At 41.9% G+C, this 21,028-nt stretch overlaps 1 protein-coding gene across 2 annotated transcripts in view; it reads right to left on the bottom strand.

Moving 5' to 3' along the window:
• POLE2 (DNA polymerase epsilon 2, accessory subunit) overlaps positions 1–15,439 on the bottom strand; it is a 33,918-nt gene extending 18,479 nt beyond the window's left edge. Inside the window, exons 1-7 of one of the 2 annotated variants that reach the window (XM_037047187.1) lie at positions 14,817–14,876; positions 12,466–12,469; positions 12,229–12,329; positions 8,639–8,714; positions 6,484–6,561; positions 6,254–6,347; positions 409–483 (exon numbers count right to left, since the gene is read on the bottom strand). In XM_037047187.1, the coding sequence (XP_036903082.1) occupies positions 409–483; positions 6,254–6,347; positions 6,484–6,561; positions 8,639–8,703 (312 nt within the window). In that variant the 5' untranslated portion in view covers positions 8,704–8,714; positions 12,229–12,329; positions 12,466–12,469; positions 14,817–14,876. Of the gene's footprint in view, positions 1–408; positions 484–6,253; positions 6,348–6,483; positions 6,562–8,638; positions 8,715–12,228; positions 12,330–12,465; positions 12,470–14,816; positions 14,877–15,334 lie in introns of those variants that run through there. The other variant, XM_037047186.1, reaches the window with a different exon arrangement.
• Between the last annotated feature and the right edge of the window lie 5,589 nt (positions 15,440–21,028).

Raw genomic sequence — 21,028 nt, 5'->3', positions numbered from 1 at the left:
CGTTGAACAAGTGTGTGGTGGTCATCACAGGGATGGGCTGGACAAGGACCAGTATTTTGGAGTAAGAGTGAGGGTGAAGGGCAATGTTGAGGGTTGGACAGAAAGCCAGTATAGTACATAACAAATGGATCGGGAGAACTAGGGATCTATCCTGTGGTCGGAGACCATCTGAGGTTACCACAGCCTCAGGGCCTACCCCAAAGAAGGAAATTGTTGCTTTTATTAGAGGTTTGTCGGACCCAGGACATAGGACATGGACTTTATCAACAGTGGATAGGCACAGATCAGTTAGCTAGTTAAACAGTTACTAGTGGTTCATTTTCATTTAAAATTCAATAAATTAGAATAAGCAATAAATGTTAAACTTCTATACTTTTACCCCCTAAATAAGTAGGACAATGTTCTTACCTGAAATTTGCTTCTGCTTTCATCAAGGTGAGAACCTATCACTGGAGGAGTAAACAGTTCATGTCTGTGCGTCCTCTGTAAGAAAGAAAGGTTCCCATGAATTACCGAAGCAGACATTTAAAATCAAGATTCATTAAAACAGTTCCCTGACAAAACACAGTCCTTAATGTTTCTATTATCTATTCTAAAATTTGAAAATCCACATAACTGAATGTAGAAATCTAGATATGTAATTTAAAATATAAAAATAAAATTACTTAAACATTTTAAGTCTCTTGTGGACCTGGCAGCAGCACACTCTGGCGTGCAAACATGAAGACAACAAACCCAGCTGTCATCCTCACAGCATGGGGGCTGGTGAGAGAGTACCAAGCGGTCACAATACAAAAGAAAAAGGAGCCATGGCCGAAGGGGCCATTTAATGAGATTCTACATGATAAAAAAAAAAACACTTTGCTAGTAAGAAACAAAAGGAGACTAAGACAGGACACTTTGGGCAGAGGAAGGGATGTGTCACATGAAAGAGTTATAAGAGTAAAGGAGTATTTAGGAACCGTTACAACATGAGGTGTGTGAGGCAGTATGTCAGACAAGGCAAGAGATNTATTCTAAAATTTGAAAATCCACATACCTGAATGTAGAAATCTAGATATGTAATTTAAAATATAAAAATAAAATTCCTTAAAACATTTTAAGTCTCTTGTGGACCTGGCAGCAGCACACTCTGGCGTGCAAACATGAAGACAACAAACCCAGCTGTCATCCTCACAGCATGGGGGCCGGTGAGAGAGTACCAAGCAGTCACAAGACAAAAGAAAAAGGAGCCTTGGCCGAAGGGGCCATTTAATGAGATTCTACATGATAAAAAAAAAAAAAACACTTTGCTAGTAAGAAACAAAAGGAGACTAAGACAGGACACTTTGGGCAGAGGAAGGGATGTGTCACATGAAAGAGTTATAAGAGTAAAGGAGTATTTAGGAACCGTTACAACATGAGGTGTGTGAGGCAGTATGTCAGACAAGGCAAGAGATAAGCTGGAGCCTCTGTTTGGGAAACCCTCCCCACCCTAATGTGGGTCCATGCAGTTTAGGTAGAGTTGGTGCCCTTCCCCCTTCTATAGGCAGGCCACCATGGCCTAATGAATCAAGGTACTCCTTTGATCAGTGATTGGTTCAGGACTGAGCAAGGGCCTCAAGCTGAGCCAATAAAAAACAGTTGCTAAAGTTACTAGTGGCCATCTCTGTCACCTCAGAACCTGTTAGAAAGTAAAATGAATTTTAAAGTTGCTGGAAGATAGAAAGAGGTGGATGGTTCATGATCTTGTGTGGGCACCTGGATCAACCCATGGTGGACCTCCAGACTTCTTCCTGTCCCAGTAAATTTGAGTTTCTGTAACCTCCAATAAAAGAACCCTGACAGTACACTCTGCATGCAAAGCAAGGAAGTTTGCCTTACCAACAATGGAAAGTAAAGATTTCTTAAAATATGTTTTATTGATCATGCTATTACAGTTGTCCCATTCCCCACCTTCATTCCCCTCCACCCTCCACATCCCCTCCCACCCACATTACCCCCCTTTAGTTCATGTCCATGTGTCATAAGTTCTTTAGCTTCTGCATTTCCCACACTACTCTTTCCCTCCTCCTATTTTCTCCCCACCGATGCTACTTATATTCTATGTACCTTCTCCCCCACTCTCCTCCTCCCACCCCTGTTGCTAACCTTCCATGTGATCTCCATTTCTGTGGCTCCACTCCTGTTCTAGGAGTCCGCTTAGTTTGCTTTTGTTTTAGGTGTGGTTGTTAATAACTGTGAGTTTGCTATCCTTTCACTGTTCATATTTTTTATCTTCTTTTTCTTAGATAAGTCCCTTTAACATTCCATATAATAAGGGCTTGATGATGATGAACTCCTTGAACTTGACCTTATCTGAGAAGCACTTTATCTACCCTTCCATTCTAAATGAAAGCTGTGCTGAATAGAGTAATCTTGGATGGAGGTCCTTGCTTTTCATGACTTGGAATACTTCTTTCCAGCCCTTTCTTGCCTGTAAGGTCTCTTGAGAAATCAGCTGACAGTCTGATGGGCACTCCTTTGTAGGGGACTGTTCCCTTATCTCTTGCTGCTTCTAGAATTCTCTCCTTCATTTAATCTTGGCTAATGTAATTATGATGTACCTTCGTGTGTTCCTCCTTGGATCCAACTTCTTTGGGACTCTCTGAGCTTCCTGGACTTCCTGGAAATCTATTTCCTTTACCAGATTGGGGAAGTTCTCCTTTATTATTTGTTCAAATAACTTTTCCACTTGTTGCTCTTCCTTTCCCCGCCCCCCCAGTACCCCTATAATTCAAATGTTGGAGTGTTTAAAGATGTCATGGAGGTTCCTAAGCCTCTCCTCATTTTTCAAATTCTTTCCTTCATTCTTTTCTGGTTGGTTGTTTCTTTCTATCTTCTGGTCCACTCCATTGATTTGAGTCCCAGTTTTCTTCCCATCACTAATGGATCCCTGTGCATTTTCCTTCATTTCACTTAGTGTAGTCTTCATTTTTTCATCTAATTTGCAACCAAAATCAACCAGTTCTGTGAGCATCCTGATCACCAGTGTTTTGAACTGTGCATCTGATAGGTTGACTATCTCTTAGTTGCTTAAAAGTATTGGCTCTGGGGCTTGGATTTGTTCTTCTGATTGAGCCATTTTTCATCAGGTTATGCCTGTTATGTATGGGGGCAGAGCCTTAGGTGTTCACCAGGGCGGGGCAACCCATGGTGCTGGGTTGTGATGCTGTATGTGGGAGCAGGGTTAGAGAGGGAGCAATGGTACTTATTCTGTGCTCTCAGATTTCAGTCCCCTCTGCCACTTCCCACAGGCTGGCACCTTTTCATTCAGTGCTTTTAGGCTTTATTTCCCTGCACTGGGGCCCTGGGTTGTGCGGTCTGTCTTGCCGCCCATTTTTGCTTAGGTGTTCACCAGGGTAGGGCAACCCAGTCGCTGGGCTGTGACACTGTATGTGGAGAAGGGGCCAGAGAGGGAGCAATGGTGCTTTCTCCACTCTCTCTTGGATTTCGGCCCTCTCTGCCACTTCCCACAAGCAAATTGGGCCCTTCTGGTGCTGGTTCCCAGGTGGGTGGGCTTGTGTACGTTCTAGGACCCTATGGGTCTCTCCAACAAACTCTTCTGTGAGGTTGGGAGTCTCTCCTAGCACCTCAACCACCGCAAGTTTTTTCAATCAGTGCTTTTAGGCTTTATTTCCCATCGCTGGGGAAGCACAGGGTTGTGCGGTTTGTCTCACTGCCTGTTTTTTGCCTGGTTTATCTGCACACAAATGTGTGTCCACCGTCAGCCAAACACCTTGTGCACCTTACTGGGTTTGCTGCTTTCTTCCTCGCGCCTGGGTCGCCAACCCACTGCCTTTTTCTGCCGGGACCCCTCTCCACCAGCCATTGACTCTGACCCTCTTTCTGGTCTGGATGAATGGTTCATTGTCGTCAGACTTCAGTACAGTTCAAATTTCTGTCTGTTTTGGTTGTGGTTTTGTTTCTAAATCTTTGTCGGTCCTTAAGTTTGGTTGTACGAGGAGGTACAGTATTTCCACCTACACCTCCATCTTGGCCAGAAGTCCGAAAACAACGATGTTGAAGTAGAATAACAATAAAATCAAATTTCTTTCAGGAAGACAATTGTGATGAAAATATGAATGGACTAAAATAAAATGTAACCCTTTTATTTCACAGATGAGAAGAAAAGAGGCTCAGGGGGTTAAGTGACACACTCAAAATAATATAATAGGATTTAAAACATAATTTTTAAAAAGAAAAGCAATGTAGTATTTACCAAGCATCCCGTCTGAAAAGCACTGCACCTAATGGGGCAGAGGAAACGAACGAGGAGTCTCCAGTTGATAACAGGGATAAACGCCAATGCGAGGCAGGGCCAGCACCAGGAAGTTGAGTAGGGGAACTAGTAAGGAGTCAGTGGTTCGAACAGCAAGAAACTGCAACAAACTGGAGATCAAGAAGGGCCTCAGAAAAGAAGAGGAATTCGAGAACAGCCTCCCAGAATTAGGAGGGTTTCAACAACAGAGATAAAAGGGAAGAGCTGTCTAAAGAGCAAATAGTGTGAGCAAAGTCACAGAACAGTGGAAAAAACAAACAATAATTCCAAAGTTCAGTATTGGCTCCAGCATGGTATGATTAGAGGAAAAGTAGAGATTAGGCCAAAAATGTGTGACATCTCAAATACTGAGTATAATTTGCATTTAATTCAATAGGCAGTAGATTTCCTGGAAAGAATTCTGTGCAAAGTTGTGCCATGATCACAGCTCCATTTCAGGAAGGTCAGCCTGGCACCCTTACACAGGCGAAGGAAGGACCGAACAGATATGCTGGTGCTCATTCTCTTCAGCCTTTTCACTGCTTATGCCTGTTGCCAATCCTCTTCTCCTTGAACCTTTTTGTTTCTGCCATGACACCATCCTCGCCCGGCCCCCCAATTCTACTCTGTTCCCTTTTCCATTGCATCTTCCTCTCAGGATCCCACCCCTGAACAGTTCCATCTATTACTGCAAGCAGATACACCCTAAATTTCTCTCTACCCAGATGGATTTCTTTGGTCCATACAAACATTTTACCCAATAGCCTACTATGAACTTAACTCAAATGTTTTGAACAGAACCTGTCATCATCTTCCTCAAACATTCTCTTGTTCCTATTTGTTAACATTTTATCGTACTCTTTCAAATTCAAAACCCTAACCATCTTTGAGTCCTCACTCTCCCCCTTCTCCTTCACATCCAGCCAGTCACCATGAACTATGGCTTCCGCTGGCCCAGTGCTGTCCCCTTGTCTACTGCACTTGCCACATCCTTCATCCTGGCTATCATTTATGCCAGGACTAATATCACAGACTCCTGTGAGTCTTCTCTCATGCTCTAACTCACCCTAAAAATCTTCTGATAGAAAAAGCCTTAAAAAAAAAACCCAGCTTCAATTGAGTCTTTCTGATAGTCTAAAGCTCCTGTACCAAGAGAACAGAAGCCCAGCTCTCAAGAATGCCATCCAAGGGACACCCACAGTTTGGCTTCCACTTGCCTTTCCCAGTTATCCCACAATGCTCCTCCTCATGAGCCTTCCTCTCCACACAAAGTGGACTGATTGTTCATTATGTCCTGAACAGAGTCCACTTTTTCCCTTTGCTGTGCCTGTGTTCACACCACATTTTCCCTACTGCCACAAGAGCAAAGCAAGCAATGCCCACATCAAGTGCCGTCATTTCCTTGAGGACTTCCCTGATTTTTCCATTGACTGCATATTTATATCTCTTGTAGAGCATGTATAAAATTCTACTTTATATTTTATTTGTGCAAATGTTTCTAACTTCATAGACGATGAGCTCCCTGAAGGAAGTCTAAAGTAGTAGGCGAAAGTTGGGCTCCAGACTCAGACAGACTGGATTAAAACCCTGTCTCTACTTACTAGATAGGATCTTTGGGCAAGTTATTAAACTTCTCTAGATCTGTTTGCTCACCTGTAAAATGGGAATAATGGCATGTATATTTACATTGCTATTATGATGATTAAATAAGGTAAATAATGTCCATAAAGTGATAAACAATGCTTGGCATATCAAAAGCATGTAATAAATGTTAGCTACTATTTTTATCATCCTGATTGCTAAGGGGAAAATATCCTTTTATTCCTATATCCCTTACATTGGGCTCTCAAACAGAGAGAGCCCAATAACAGTCTATTGAATGACAAACTTTAGACTACAAAATTCCATCCTTCAATTATCCTCAAGTCTTACCTAAGCGGAAATGGTCTCTTTCTCCCCTCCCCCACAACCTACCTGGTGCAAAATGGTGTATCGTTCACGAAACAGTTCTGCTTTATCTCTTGCTGTTCCAAATAAATTTGGTGCAGGGTGGTTGGTCATTAATAGACTAGAAAAAAAAGAATGCCTATTTATGACTATCAGAATAAACCAAGGTAGGATAAAAATGAAATATGAGACTACATACCTTTTGAGAAAAATGTGCACTTGGAAATTAGCTTAAAATCAATAGATGAAATACTTACGGAAGAAACTTTTTTCTTTCTGAACTGTACACAAAGCGTGGAATATCAAATGCTCCTATGATATTGAAAATATGTTCTCTGAAAAACATCCCAAAAACATAGATCTGATTTACTAAAACATAAGTATTCTAGATGAAAAACTTACATTATAATCTCATGTCACACATGCATGCTATTTTTATAGGTTGCATACACAATTTCTTATACTGTCAAAAATAATATGGCCCTGGCTGATGTGGCTCAGTGGGTTGAGTGCTGGCCTGTGAACCACAGGGTTGCTGGTTCAGTTCCCAGTCAGGGCACATGCCTGGCTTATAGGCCAGGACACGTGAGAGGCAGCCACACATTGATGTTTCTCTCTTTCTTTCTCCCTTCCCCTCTGTCTAAAAATGAAATAAATTAAAAATATATATAATAGCCCTGGCTGGTGTAGCTCAGTGGATTGAGCATGGGCCTGGGAACCACGTGATCGAGGTTTGATTCCCAGTCAGGGCACATGCCTGGGTTGCAGGCCAGTTCCCAGCAGGGGACTCACGAGAGGCAACCATACGTTGTTATTTCTCTCCTCTCTTTCCCTCCTTCCCTTCCCCTCTAAAGATAAATAAATAAAATATTAAATAATAAAAATAATAAAAATATGGGAATCAAAGATTTAGCTTGTGCATTAAAAATAATAAAAATATGGGAGTCAAAGATTTAGCTTGTGCATTTTCCTCCCGAAACACAAGAAAGCATTGCCGATATTCCAAGCAAACAAAAATAGTCAAGTTAATTTCTAATGAGTAATGTTATGTGTTGAAAAAGAACATTTAGATACAAAAAGTCATATTCAAATAAAATCTCTCCCCCTATGTAGTACTTTTTGAGCAATATTATTAAATGATATGAATCATTTTTGACAATTCTTATTCCAAAATATTATGCAAATATGTCCCAGAAAAAGGTGTGAAATAGAAAAAGAACCCCCCAAATTTTGGTAACATCCTAAACACAGTCAAAGAAGGAAAATTAACAAATACTTTTACTTTCAGATACTGTTAAAAACATAACCTAGTTTGAAAGAGGTTTAAAAAAATTCACAGCACTAGCATAAATATTCTAACCAAAAAACACTTCCATAAATTATATGTTTACCTCCAAAACGGAAAATGGTCAAAAACATTCCTGCTATCCTCGTGGTAGCACTAAGGAGAGAGGAGCAGAGAATCCCCGACTTGAAGAAAGCCTGGCACGCACGCACAGCTCCACCATTTTCTAGTGGATCAATCCTGGCAAGTTATTGAACTTATTACGGCATTTCTTCATTTATAAGAATGAGAGCCTTTCTCCTGCTATATTATGACTTTCTGACAACTGAAGTTGTAAAGATTGTTTACCATTCAGTACCTACTGGACCTCTACACTGGCTGAGTGGAACATATAAATAAATATTGACAACTAGACAAAAACAACTGGGAACTTTAATGCCTATTTTATGATTATCATCCTTACATTTTGATACAATCATTTAAAATTTTTATTGGTGGCTTCAAGGGTATATCACTGTACTCTAGTATCTTAAATACGGAGTCTCCAACAATAAAGTTAAAACTCCACACTTTCTCTATTGTTTTAGCAGCTCTTAGTTCTGACAGGGAACTATAACTACTGACCAAAACGATAGAATGAATCCTTTCAATTATCTACATTTCCCCAAATAGAAGAAATATTTTCCCAGATGTTTTTTCCCCAGTTAAACTCTGTGGATTTTCAAAGAAGCAAAATGCCATGTGCCATCTTAATTTTACAAATACTAATTCACCACATGATCCGAGTTAAACCTCTGAGCTCCTCTGGGTTCAGCACTTTCCTTAAAGCAAAAGTCACTTATATTTCTGAATATTTACTTCATTTATAACCTACAGAATACAATGCTGGGTGAGAGGTAAAAAGTAGTCATGGTACAAACTACACAATTATCTCAAACCCTAGCAGAAAATAGTAGAGAGGAGTCCATTGATAATGAGGTTTATAATGTAGGCTATCGCTTTAAAGGAAACACTAAGATATAACCACTATAGCAATGTTGACCACTAATTAATTTCCCCATGAAAATACTTTAAAATGAGCACTCAATAACCCCTCCGACATGGGGGGTGTTATTTTTCCCACGCACATGGTTTCATCCACCGACTGACTGCATTCCTGGACCGCTGCTTCCACTGCACATCGTTCGATCATGTTGGATGGCACTGAAAAGAGAATTTCAAAGTCAAGTTTTAAAAACAAGTGTAAAAATTAGTTCTTCCCACAGAGAGCTTTTTTCTTACAAATAATCTGAAGACACACCTGGAGGTTCTTATTAGATAGTTTTTAGCAAGAAAAAAATATTAGAACATTAACAAAAGCCATACCTCAAACACCTTAATTTTCCACACTCTAATATACTTGTAGTACCTTAATATACAGTCAGATGCCCTCCTGTTCTAGTTATTGTTTAGTAAAACTGTAAGCTCTTAGTTTAAAGTTTACATTAGTATAACTTTATCATATGTGCTCTGTTTCAGTAGCCAATAATAACAGTAACAGCTACCCCCTATTAAGCCCTTAGTAAATGTGTGGGTGGCACCATGCTCAGTACTTTACAAGCACTCTCCCATTAGAGCGACATTCTATGACTGATGTTCACATGCCCATATCTTACAGATGGGGAAGTGCAACTTTGAGAGGTTGAACAACCTGACCGAGAACATAGCCGGAGGATTGGAGAGCAACACAAACCCAGGCCTGATTCCAGACTGGGCACCCCGAACCACTTTGGTATGTTCTCAGGCAAAATATCATGTGCCACCTTAATTTTACAAATACTAATTTTCTAAATTTAATCATTTTCTAAATTTTCAACTATAAAGAAACTTTTGAAAACAAAGTTATATTTAAAATTCTGCCTTCAGAAGTGACCATGATATATAACAGCATTTTTCCTATATCATAGAACAGATTTCTTTCTATGTAATTGAAGAAACTAACATCTATCCATCATATGACAGCAAGCTGCACCCACTTCTCTCCTTTAGTGCTGCAGAAACAGTGGGCTGTTTTTCTTTTTTTGGTTTTTTCTTTTTGGTGGAAGAGCATTCCTGCTTTGTAGGCTCAAAATTGTGGCAAAAAGACTGTAAAAAGATCCCTGAAGAAAGGCTGAAGAAGGGAGTTAGTCCTGCTCCCTTACTCCCCCCGCCCCACCTTTTAGGAGTACCTAAGTTAAGTAAGACAAAGTTGTAGACACGCACAGCAAGACCAGTGTGAGCATAAAGGCCCAGATCAAAATCAGCAGGTAAGCACAGAAATGTGCTGGTGACAGCTCCATGAGGGGGAAGAACTGTATAAGGGTCTCTGAGGTTCCAAAAGAACAAGAAGTTACCCCTTGGGAAGGCGTGCTACCAGGGGTATGTCCCATAAGGCTGGGACATGTTAATACTGAATCATCACCCTGACCAGTGTGGTTTGGTCGGTTGGGCTTCATCACGCAAAGAGAAAGGTTGCAGTTCGATTCCAGGTCAGGGTGTTTGCCAGAGGCAACCCATTGATGTTTCTCTCTCTCTCTTTCTCCCTTCCCATCTCTCTAAAAATAAACAAACAAATAAATAAACAAATAAATCTTTTAAAAATACTGAATCCTCCACTTCCATTTAAATCTATGAGTCTGACTTCCAGCCAAGATAGAAGCGTAGGTAGACACACTGTGCCTTCTTGCACAACCAAAATGAGGACAACAATTTAGAAACAAAATAACAACCAGAAATGACAGCAAATTGAACCGTATGGAAGTTCGACAACCAAGGAGTTTAAAATAGACACATTCATCCTGACCAGTAGGAGGAGCAGAGCCAGGCGAAGAGGGGTCGTGGCAAAAACGGTCACAATGGAGTGCAAGATGGCAGCGGACAGACCCTGGGCACGCAGGCAGCTGCTGGCAGACCCTGGGCTCAGAATGGCAACAGGCAAACCCAGCAAGACGGCAATTGGGAAATGAGGCATGGCGCACAAGACCACTGGCTGATTGGGTGGTCCTACAATTGCACACAGATAAACCAGGAGAAACTGGGGAGCAAGAAAGACTGCACAATCCAGAGTCCCAGCATGGGAAAATAAAGCCTCAAAACACCAATTGAAAACACCTGTGGGGGTTGAGGTACCAGGAGAGACCCCCAGCCTCACAGGAGAGTTCACTGGAGAGAACCACAGGGTCCTAGAACATACACAAGCCCACCCACATGGGAATCAGCACCTGAAAGGCCCAGCTTGCTTGGGGGAAGTGGCTGAAATCCTATGGAGAGTGGAGCAAGAGCCATTGTTCCTTCTTGGACCCTGCCCCCACATACAGCATTACAACCCAGCAAAGTGGGTTGCCCCACCCTGGTGAATACCTAAGGGTCTGCCCCTCGTATGTAACAGGTGTGTCAAGACAAAAAAAACATGGCCCAAATAAAACAGATCAAAACTCCAGAAAACATACAACTAAGTGATGAAGAGATAGCCAACCTATCAAATGCACAGTTCAAAATACTGGTGATCAAGATGCTCACAGAACTGGTTGAATGTGGTCACAAATTAGATGAAAAAATGAAAGCTACACTAAGTGAAATGAAGGAAAATGCACAGGGAACCAATAGTGATGGGAAGAAAACTGGGACTCAAATCAATGTAGTGGACCAGAAGAAAGAAAGAAACAACCAACCGGAAAAGAATGAAGAAACAAGAATTCAAAACATGAGGAGAGGCTTAGGCATCTCCAGGACATCTTTAAATGCTCGAACATCCAAATTATAGGGGTACCAGAAGGAGAAGAGGAAGAGCAACAAGTGGAAAAGTTATTTGAGTAAATAATTAAGGAAAACTTCCCCAATCTGGCAAAGGAAATAGACTTCCAGGAAGTCCAGGAAGCTCAGAGAGTCCCAAAGAAGGTGGACCCAAGAAGGAACACACCAAGGCACATCATAATTACATTACCCAAGACTAAAATGAAGGAGAGAATCCTAGAAGCAGCAAGGGATAAGGGGACAGTCACCTACAAAGGAGTACCCATCAGACTGTCAGCGGATTTCTCAAAAGAGACCTTGCAGGCAAGAAGGGGCTAGAAAGTATTCCAAGTCATGAAAGGCAAGGACCTACAACCAAGATTACCCTATCCGGCAAAGCTTTAATTTAGAATGGAAGGGCAGATAAAGCGCTTCTAGGATAAGGTCAAGTTAAAGGACTTCATCATCACCCAGCCCTTATTATATGAAATGTTAAAGAGACTTATCTAAGAAAAAGAAGATAAAAAACATGTACAGTAAAATGACAGCAAACTCACAATTATTAACAACCACACCTAAAACAAAAACAAAAGCAAACTAAGCAAACAACTAGAACAGGAACAGAACCACAGAAATGGAGAGCACGAGGAAGGTTAGCAACAGGGGAGTGAGAGAGAGGGGGAAAAGGTACAGAGAATAAGTAGCATAGATGGTAGGTAGAAAATAGACAGGGGAGGGCAAGAACAGTATGGGAAATGTAGAAGCTAAAGAACTTGTGACACATGGACATGAACTAAAGGTGGGGAATGTGGGTGGGAGGGGGTGTGCAGGGTGGAGGGGAATGAAGAGGGGAAAATGGGACAACTGTAATAGCATAATCAATAAAATATATAAAAATAAATCTATAATTCTAATTGAGGCTGTACAAGTATATTAACAATTTAAGAGCTACCAGAATGTTACTTACAGGGTTGCTTTTCAACTGCATCGATGATTTTTTCCAGTGCATCTTCAAACTCTACTTCGCTGATAGACTGAAGAGCTTCTGTGAGGTATTTAATAGCTTCGCTGATAAGAGATAGTAAGAAAAGAGGAGGCAGGTGATTTGGTAATTAAGGCTAAACATTTTATGATAAAAACTGGCAAACACTCATCAATCTGGCATTGAAATCAAGATCCATTCACTCCTGCCTACAAGCAGTACCCACCTTTCCTGCACTGAGCAAGTTCTCCCTTCTGTGCCCTGTCAGCATAACTGTTCTTAAAGCCCCAAGTCACATCCTTCTGGTAAGAAGCCTTCCTATCCCAGCCCTACCTGCTGCAATCTCCCCTTCCTTCCTGAAACTGTGAAGTCTCACTTGTATGTACCTTAGATCTGACACATTACATTAGCCTCGTGCAATTTATTCCCTTACATTCAAGGCAGAACTATCTCTGCTTCAACGTCCTGAACATAACAGACACTTAAGCAACACTCATGTTAAATGACATGAATCTCTCCAACAACAACAACAACAAAATAACCTTAATAAAGCTGAAATTTAAAAAAAATTACTACACGATTCCCTAATTTAAACACTAATTGTGCTCAAAATGAGTACTGTGTACTAAACAATTAGCTAATTACATGCCATTCTATATGTAGCACACAACTTTACACTTTATATCAATATTATTATAGGCATCACACAATTGTTCTATATCTCAGGTTGCTTACTGTTTCATGTGTGGGTGTCACATACCTCCAATTTATTGTATCAATAGATGACACTCCTTGAGAAATGGAACAGTGTCATCCCTTGGCAGAGTGCTAAGCACACCGAAGGTGGCCCATAAGTATTTGATGTTGAGTCCCTAAAATCACATGCATTTTGGATGAATCTTGGGACAGCTCTTAGAATAGACTAAAGCCCATTAAGCTATAGAGGATGTGGCGTTGCCAAGTCTCTTTAGGCTCATCCAGTGTCTCTGATTTTTCTGGTGCTCTCTTGACTCAGGGTCTTCAAATGGTCATTTCTCCCTACTTTTTTTCACCTAGTTAAATTCTGCTCATCCTTTAACACTCAGCTCAAACTAATCTTCAATAAAGCCCTTCCTTGACTTTAGAGCTATTTATACACCCAAGTATACACTATACTAGAACTTTTTCCTCAAATACTTTTCACAATTGAAGCTAAATAATTGTGAATTATTTAATATGCATGGTAGATAAAGACTTGTAAGATGACCTCTAATACTCCATGCATCCTGGCTCACATCCACATGCAATCCTTGAGTACAAGGCTGTCCCTAGTGACTTGCCTCGCTGATAGCATATGGCAAAAGTGAGAGAATATTTTACTGGATTATATTGTAATTTTAAAAGTAAAATTTTACAAGTGACAAGATGTCACTTCCATGATTAGGTTACAAAAGACTGACTTCCATCTTGTGAGTCAACTCTCTTGCCGGGTTTGATAAAACGAGCACCATGTTTGGAGAGCCCAAATAATAAGGAAATAAGGGTGACCTCCAACCAACAGCCAGCAAGGACTGAGGCCCTGGGCCCAACAATCCCGGAGGAACTCAATATTACCAAGCACCAAAAAGCTTGGAAGTGAATCCTACCCTACTGACATTAGAGATGACCCCAACTTCACCTTAGCCTTGAGAGAGACCTGGAAGCTGAGCACCCAGCTAAGCCTGCTTATTACTGACTGACGGGATATGTGAGAAAATATTAAGTATGTGCTGTTTTAAACTAGTAAGTTTTGGGAGTTTGTTACGCAGCAATAAATAACTAATGCACTGTCTGCCTCCCAAGCTCCACAGTGTCTTACTCTCTTCTACTGTCTTTACCCTAGAGCACAGTGCTTTTCAGCTAATAGATTTCAGTATATTTCTCACAATTAATTAATGAATGATAGCTTAATATTAGGTCAAATTCTAAGTGAAAAGAAAGAAAAATTGACCAATTGCTTATATTTTCAAAATGTCAAGGATCGAGTGAATAAAATTCATTATTTTCTCCCAGAATATATCCATTCTTGCCCTTGTTAACTACTAACCCAAACCCAAAGTTGAAAGTCCCATAAAACTCATCATTATAAAAACAAACAAAAAACCTCCCAAAACTCTTCACACACAAGAGTAATGAAAACCTGCTACAGGAAAGTATATCCCATCTGGCAGGCATTCAAAGATGTAAATACTGTATTCTCTTTCTTTTAAAGCAGATTTAATAAGAAAAATCTTGGAAAGATTCATTCTGTAGGTCCTAGAAAACACGGATATGGCCAGGAAATCTATCAGAGAAGTTCTTAAGAGAAGGAAGGAAAGAAGGGAGGAAGGGGGAAAGGAGGGAGTGGGGGGAAGAAAAAGAAAACAGACACAGAAACTAGTATAAAGGACACATGGAGAACAACTAAGGGGGGTGGAAAAGGGAGGGAGGTGGGGAGCACGGGGCGGGGGGCTGGGATGGGAGTGGGGGACGGAAAACTGTACTTGAACAATAATTAAATTAAAAAATATTTTAAAAAAAGAAACGACCCAGGAGGAGACCTAGGAACATCAAACTTTTTACTCTCCAGGAATTCTCTCAGGAGTAGTACCTGATCCAAACTTAGGAAGGCTGGCAGGGCCTAGAACTTCTGCAACAATATCAGTTGTCAACTACCGACTGCATATGGGCTTTCCCAGGTCTCTCCTTTGTCGTCTCAGTGACCACGCTCTGCAGCACTGCTCTGATTTCCATTTCCCGGAGGCAGACTTCATGGACTGACAGTGTCAAAGTCACAGTGCTAGTAAACCGCTGCTGCGACACGAATCGCCACTTCTCAGGCTCAGTTTGGTACCTGCAGGAGGGGAGCCTCGTCCCGCCTAAGTGAAGCTTTCCGACCGTGCCAGCGTCGGAGAAACCTAGGAAGGTATCTCAACCTGACCACAGCCAAAAGCACTTAGCTTCTTAGAACTTTTTAAGGGTCTCTGTCATTTAAAGTCAAACCTCTCCCAGTACGCGGGGCGCCCGCTGCCCCTTGCGGTGGCTTGGCCCTGGCTCCCCCGCTCTGGTCCCGCAAAGTACCCATCCCACTCACCCCCGGAGCAGCAAGCCTCGAAGCTTGAAAGCAGCGATGGTCCGACTTCTCAATCGCTCCGGTGCCATGTTAGCGTTTTGGCGCCACCGCCGAGGCCCCGCCCCTTCCCTCGTGCGCTCCGCCCCTTCCCTCGTGCGCTCCGCCCCTTCGCTCTTGCATGGCGGTGGCTCACCCGCTACTCCCGCGGACTATACTTTGCTTCTGGGGCGCAACGGGAGTGGCGGGTGCGGCTCTCCCTGTGAGCCCTGCGGCTCCATTTGTCTGGCGGCTGCAGTCCCAAACAATGTAGGCTGAAGGAGGGCAGGACCCTGAACTCCGTTTTGCCCTACACTGAAGGACGAGAGCGTCCTTCCCTGGGTCTGGTTGGAAATGTGCTTACCTTATCCCGAGTGCATCACTGAGTCACTCTCATGGCTTACTCTCGACCCTCCGTGACTCCAGTCGAACTTACCCGGGATCCAGAGGGTCCTGTATACTCACGCTTTCTATTTTACAAGGCCCTGGAAGTACTCTGTGTCGCCACTTGATTTTCCCTGACATTCCCTCGAAATTGCTAAAAATCAACATTCCCATCTGTCACTTTTTTTATTTAACTGTTGAGGGTTTCCTATGCGCCATAAATTGTCGTGTTGTAAGTGTATTAACTGCAGTATGCTCATAAAGGCTAATGAATTGTGTTACTTTTTCAACGTCCTTATTTTACAGATGAGAAAACAGATACAAAAATGGTAGACGGCTGGCTCAAAGTCAAAGTTTCAAAATTAAGTGGAACTAGGATTTGAACTCAGTCTGATTCCAGCAAGTAGACTGTCAATCTGTCACACTTCAAAAGACTTGTCCAATGAGTTACATAAAACCATGGAATGCTTATAGGTGAGCACACAGCCTTATAAAACATGAGGGCAATTATGAAGTACTGTTGTACATTAACTTCCAGGGTATATGGTTAACTTAAAAAACACACACAAGCAAAGTATGGTAAAGGAGGGGAAGTGAGTGTGTGTGTGTGTGTGTGTGTGTGTACATATACTTACTTTTGCATTAAAAAAAAAAAACCCTCAGGCCCTGGCCAGTGTGGCTTGGTTGGTTGGAGGGTCATCCTATAGACCAGGATCCAGGGTGGGGCAACAGATATAAATGTTTTGTTTTCACATCCATGTTTCTCTCTCTGTCTCTCTGACTGTCTGTCTGTCTCTCTCCCCTCTTCTCTCTAATCAATAAATGTATCCTAGAGTGAGAATTTAAAAAAAGAAAAAAATCTGGAAGGCTACACTAGACACAAAAACATGGTTAACCGTAAAGGGCAGGAAGGGATAAGGATGACAATGAGACTTTCTTTGTACTGCAGGTTTAACAGTCAACTCATGATGTTTAACATGTTCAAAAAATATACAAGAAAAAACAAAATTGAAAGCATACCCACAACAAAATACCTAACTGTATATTAAATTGGTAATGTAATATCACAGGGAAAAGTGATTTTGACCTAGTTTTCTGTATATTTTCAGTGAAATATATTATAAAGACAAAATTTTTATGGAAGAATGATGGGTTCTCAGACGTTGGAAAATTTTTACTTTCAGTTAATAGCTAATAAGCTTAGTAATCAATGTATGTAAAAAGCTATTGTTTTAGGAACTGAAGTGATGACCCACCTTGACTCCAGGAGGCCATAAGCAGTGCCACCTTTGTGCCTCAGGAAGACTGTAAGCCGTCAAGATGGTCTCTGAGCCATTGTACTCCAACCCCCGTACCTACGTTCTTCTTCTCTTTATAAAAAGTGTTGGTCGAAAATGGGATTCGAGACCATCTGTTAGGGTACAACCCCACCATCTTCTCAGATCTCAGGCCATCTGAATAAAGTGCTCATAAACATCCAACTTCTGTCTCTGTTTACTGGGTTTGGTAGGTGACAGGCAGCACAACTGCCAACTTTTCTGGTTTCAAGAAAGGAGAGGAAATAAAAATAGATAAACAAACTACCAGCCAAGATAGCAGCATAGGTAAACACAGCTTGCCTTGTCATATTACCACATCAAATTACAACTAACTTGTAGAATAAGCATCACTGAGAACAATCAGAAATCAAGTTGACTGGAAATCTGACAACTACAGAATTAAAGAAATCACATTTATCCAGACTGGGAAAAGGGGTGAGTTACATAATATCATTCTTCTGAGTTTTTTTCAATCACTCAAATTTTGTAGACTTGTGAGCTCTACAAAATTAGGTGGTGGACAGCCGGTCCCACCACATGTGGAGGTTCACAAAGGAAGACATTAGTTTTTTGACAAACTGTAAATCAGAGGTGTCAAACTCATTCTCACTGGGGGCCACATCAGCCTTGTGGTTGCCTTCAAAGAGCCAAAGTAATTTTAGGGCTGTGTAAATGTAACTACTCCTTAACTGTTAAAGAGTTGTAATTACATTCAGCTCTTTGAAGGCAACTGCAAGGCTGATGTGGGCCCGCCTCCTGTGACAGTGAGTTTGACACCTTTGCTGTATGACTAGAGAATGACTGTGGAGTGCAGCCATGGCTAAAGGTGGAATAGCTAGTCACACAGTCTTGTTTGTCATGCTGAGTCTGAACTTGAACTGTTAGGCCAAAGGATCTTAAGCAAGGAGTGAATAATGTAAGTTGTTCATTAGAACATTCACTTTGGATGGTTGGACAGTCGGGGCTTAAGGCAAAAAGGTGGGTAGCACACAGCACTGCTCTGGTGTAAGCACGCAGCTAGGTGTTCAATAAGTGGTAGTAATAGCGGTAGTAGTCATTGTTGTTACTAATGTATGTAACCTCTGCCCCAGGAATCCTCTTTCTACCTGTACTAGAATTCCAAAGCCCTCACCAAGATTTTTGTGAATTCTAAGAAGGTTTATAATCTCATAGTCCCCTCTGGCTTTAAAGCCCTACTGCTACTAGAATAATTCTTTTTACAGATTTATGCATGTTCTTCCCATTAAGCATGCTAATTTTCCTCTCTGATGCATTACAGCAGACATGAAACTCGCAGGGTCCCCAACTCAGATTTGGGAGAATCAGGGAATGTTCTCAAGAAAAAGTAAAGTATAAGCTAAGGCTTGAAAGATGAGTGGAAGTTGTTTAGGCAAACAGAGGTGAAGAGGGAGGAAAGTGTTCCTGGCAGATAGAATAGGAGAGAAAGAAAGAGATGGGGACTTCCGGCCAAGATGGAGGCATAGATAGTCACACTGTGGCTCCTCACACAACCAAAAGATGGACAACAGCAATTTAAAAACAGAAAAACAACCAGAACTGAGAGAAAACCCAACTGTATGGAAGTCCTACAACCAAGGAGTTAGAGAAGACACATTCATCCAGACAGGTAGGAAGGGTGGAGTCGGGCAGCCAGAGCAAAGAGGACTTGCTGTAAGGTGGTGGCTGGAGGACCCTGGCAGGCAAGGCAGGAGCAGGAGGATCCGATGAGGCAGCAGATTACGGACTGAACCTTCCCATGTTCACGTGTAGATAAACCAGAAGAAACAACTGGGAAGCAAGACAGACTGCACAACCCAGGGTCCCAGCCCAGGGAAATAAAGACTCAAACCACTGACTGAAAACATTTGTGGGGGTTGAGACATCCAAAAAAACTCCTAGCCTCACAGGAGAGCTTGTTGGAGAGACCCACAGGGTCCCACTCACCTGGATATCAGCACCAGAAGGGTCCAATTTGCTTGTGGAAAGCAGGGGAAGTGACTGAAATCTGACAGAGAGCGGAGCAAGTGCTAGTGTTCCCTCTTGAACCCTTTCCCCAAATACAGTGTCACAACCCAGCAAAGTGGGTTGCCCCACCCTGGTGAACACCTAAGCCTCCGCCCCTCACTACGAACCAGGCCCATCAAGACAAAAAAAACATGGCCCAAATAAAAGAACAGATCAAATCTCCAGAAAAAATACAACTAAGTGACAAAGAGATAGCCAACCTATCAGATGTACAGTTCAAAATACTGGTGATCAGGATGCTCACAGAACTGGTTGAATTTGGTCACAAATTAAATGAAAAAATGAAGGTTATGCTAAGTGAAACGAAGGAAAGTGCACAGGGAAGCAATCAATAGTGATGGGAAGGAACCTGGGACTCAAATCAACAGTGTGAACCAGAAGGAAGAAAGAAATATCCAACCAGAAAAGAATGAAGAAACAAGAATTCAAAAAAATGAGGAGAGGCTTAGGAACCTCCAGGACATCTTCAAATGTTCCAACATCCAAATTATAGGGGTACCAGAAGGAGAAGAGGAAGAGCAACAAGTGGAAAACTTATTTGAGTAAATAATAAAGGAGAACTTCCCCAATCTGGCAAAGGAAATAGACTTCCAGGAAGTTCAGGAAGCTCAGAGAGTCCCAAAGAAGTTGGATCCAAGGAGGAACACACTAAGGCACATCATGATTAGATTACCCAAAATTAAAATTAAGGCGAGAATCCTCGAAGCAGTAAGAGAAAAGGAGAAAGTTACCTACAAAGGAGTTCCCACAAGATTGTCAGCTGATTTCTCAAAATAGACCTTATAGGCAACTTCACTGTCCCAGAGGCTGCTTACACTACACTTGTTTTTTTTTTAATTCTTTTTTTTCTTATTCTGATTTTTTTCTTCCCTATTTTCCAAATCATTGATTTGATTGTTGGCTTCATCCAACAATCTATAGTTTTTCCCTGTAAATTGAGATACAGTTCTTTATCTCAATTAGTGTATCCTTCATTTCTGACTGGGTCTTTTTTATGTTGCTGAGGTCTTTACTAAGTCCCTTGAGCATCCTTATAAGCAGTGTTTGAACTCTGCATCTGATAGATTGTTTACCTCCCTTTTGTTTAGCTCTTTTCCTGAAATTTTAATTTGTTCTTTCATTTGGGCCATGTTTCTTTGTCTCCTGTCATTTTGGCAGTCTCTTTGTGTTTGATTCTATGTATTAGGTAGAGCTGCTATGACTCCCTGTTTTGGTAGTATGGCCTAATTCAGTAGGTGTCCTGTAGGATCCAGTGGCACAGCCTCCCCTATCACCCAAGCTGGGTACTTGAGGTATGGCCTTTGTGTGGACTGAGTACACCCTCCTTTGTAGTTGAGCCTTGATTGGTGTTGGCAGATCAATGGAAGGGACTTACCCAGGCCAGTCAGCTGCAAGGACTGGCTGTGACCACAGACTACCACCCTCTGCCCTCTATGGAGGATTAGCTGCATTGGGACAGAATGGAAGCGCTCTGATGTGGTCTGTAGCTGCCCACTGGGTGTGCAGGCTCTGAAGTTTCACAGGTCGTGAAGACCAAGGTCAGCTTACATCTGTGATTTCCCAGGGGCCACCCTGCCTGAGCTGTAAAGCAATCTGATATGGCTGCTACTTGTGCTGGGTTTGGAGATTCCCAGGCAAAGCCAAGCTGTGAATCTAGGCTGGCTGCTGCTAGTGCGGGGTTGGGGCCATTTAGCAAAAGGTATAGGGATCGGAGGTTCACTGAGGGCTGTTGTTGCTCATGGGAAAGGATTTTTGAAACTGTGATGCATGAGCTTGACCCACCATTCTTGAGGAAAAGCCACTGTCAACAGCTATAAGTTGGGTGGGGTAGAACCGTAGGGGACGTCCAAGGAAGGGCAAACAGATTAGCCAGGTTGATGGAATCTAGATATGGCACCAGCTGGCTGGTTCTATGGCTTTGTGGATGGAGGGTCAAAAAAGGGACGATGGC

The sequence above is a fragment of the Sturnira hondurensis genome, unplaced genomic scaffold (genome assembly GCF_014824575.4).
Source record: "Sturnira hondurensis isolate 20B ecotype Veracruz unplaced genomic scaffold, ASM1482457v3 Scaffold0005329, whole genome shotgun sequence".
Taxonomy (NCBI): Eukaryota; Metazoa; Chordata; class Mammalia; order Chiroptera; family Phyllostomidae; genus Sturnira; species Sturnira hondurensis.
Note: the sequence above shows the minus strand (reverse complement) of the source record. Positions and strands in the feature narration are given on the sequence as shown.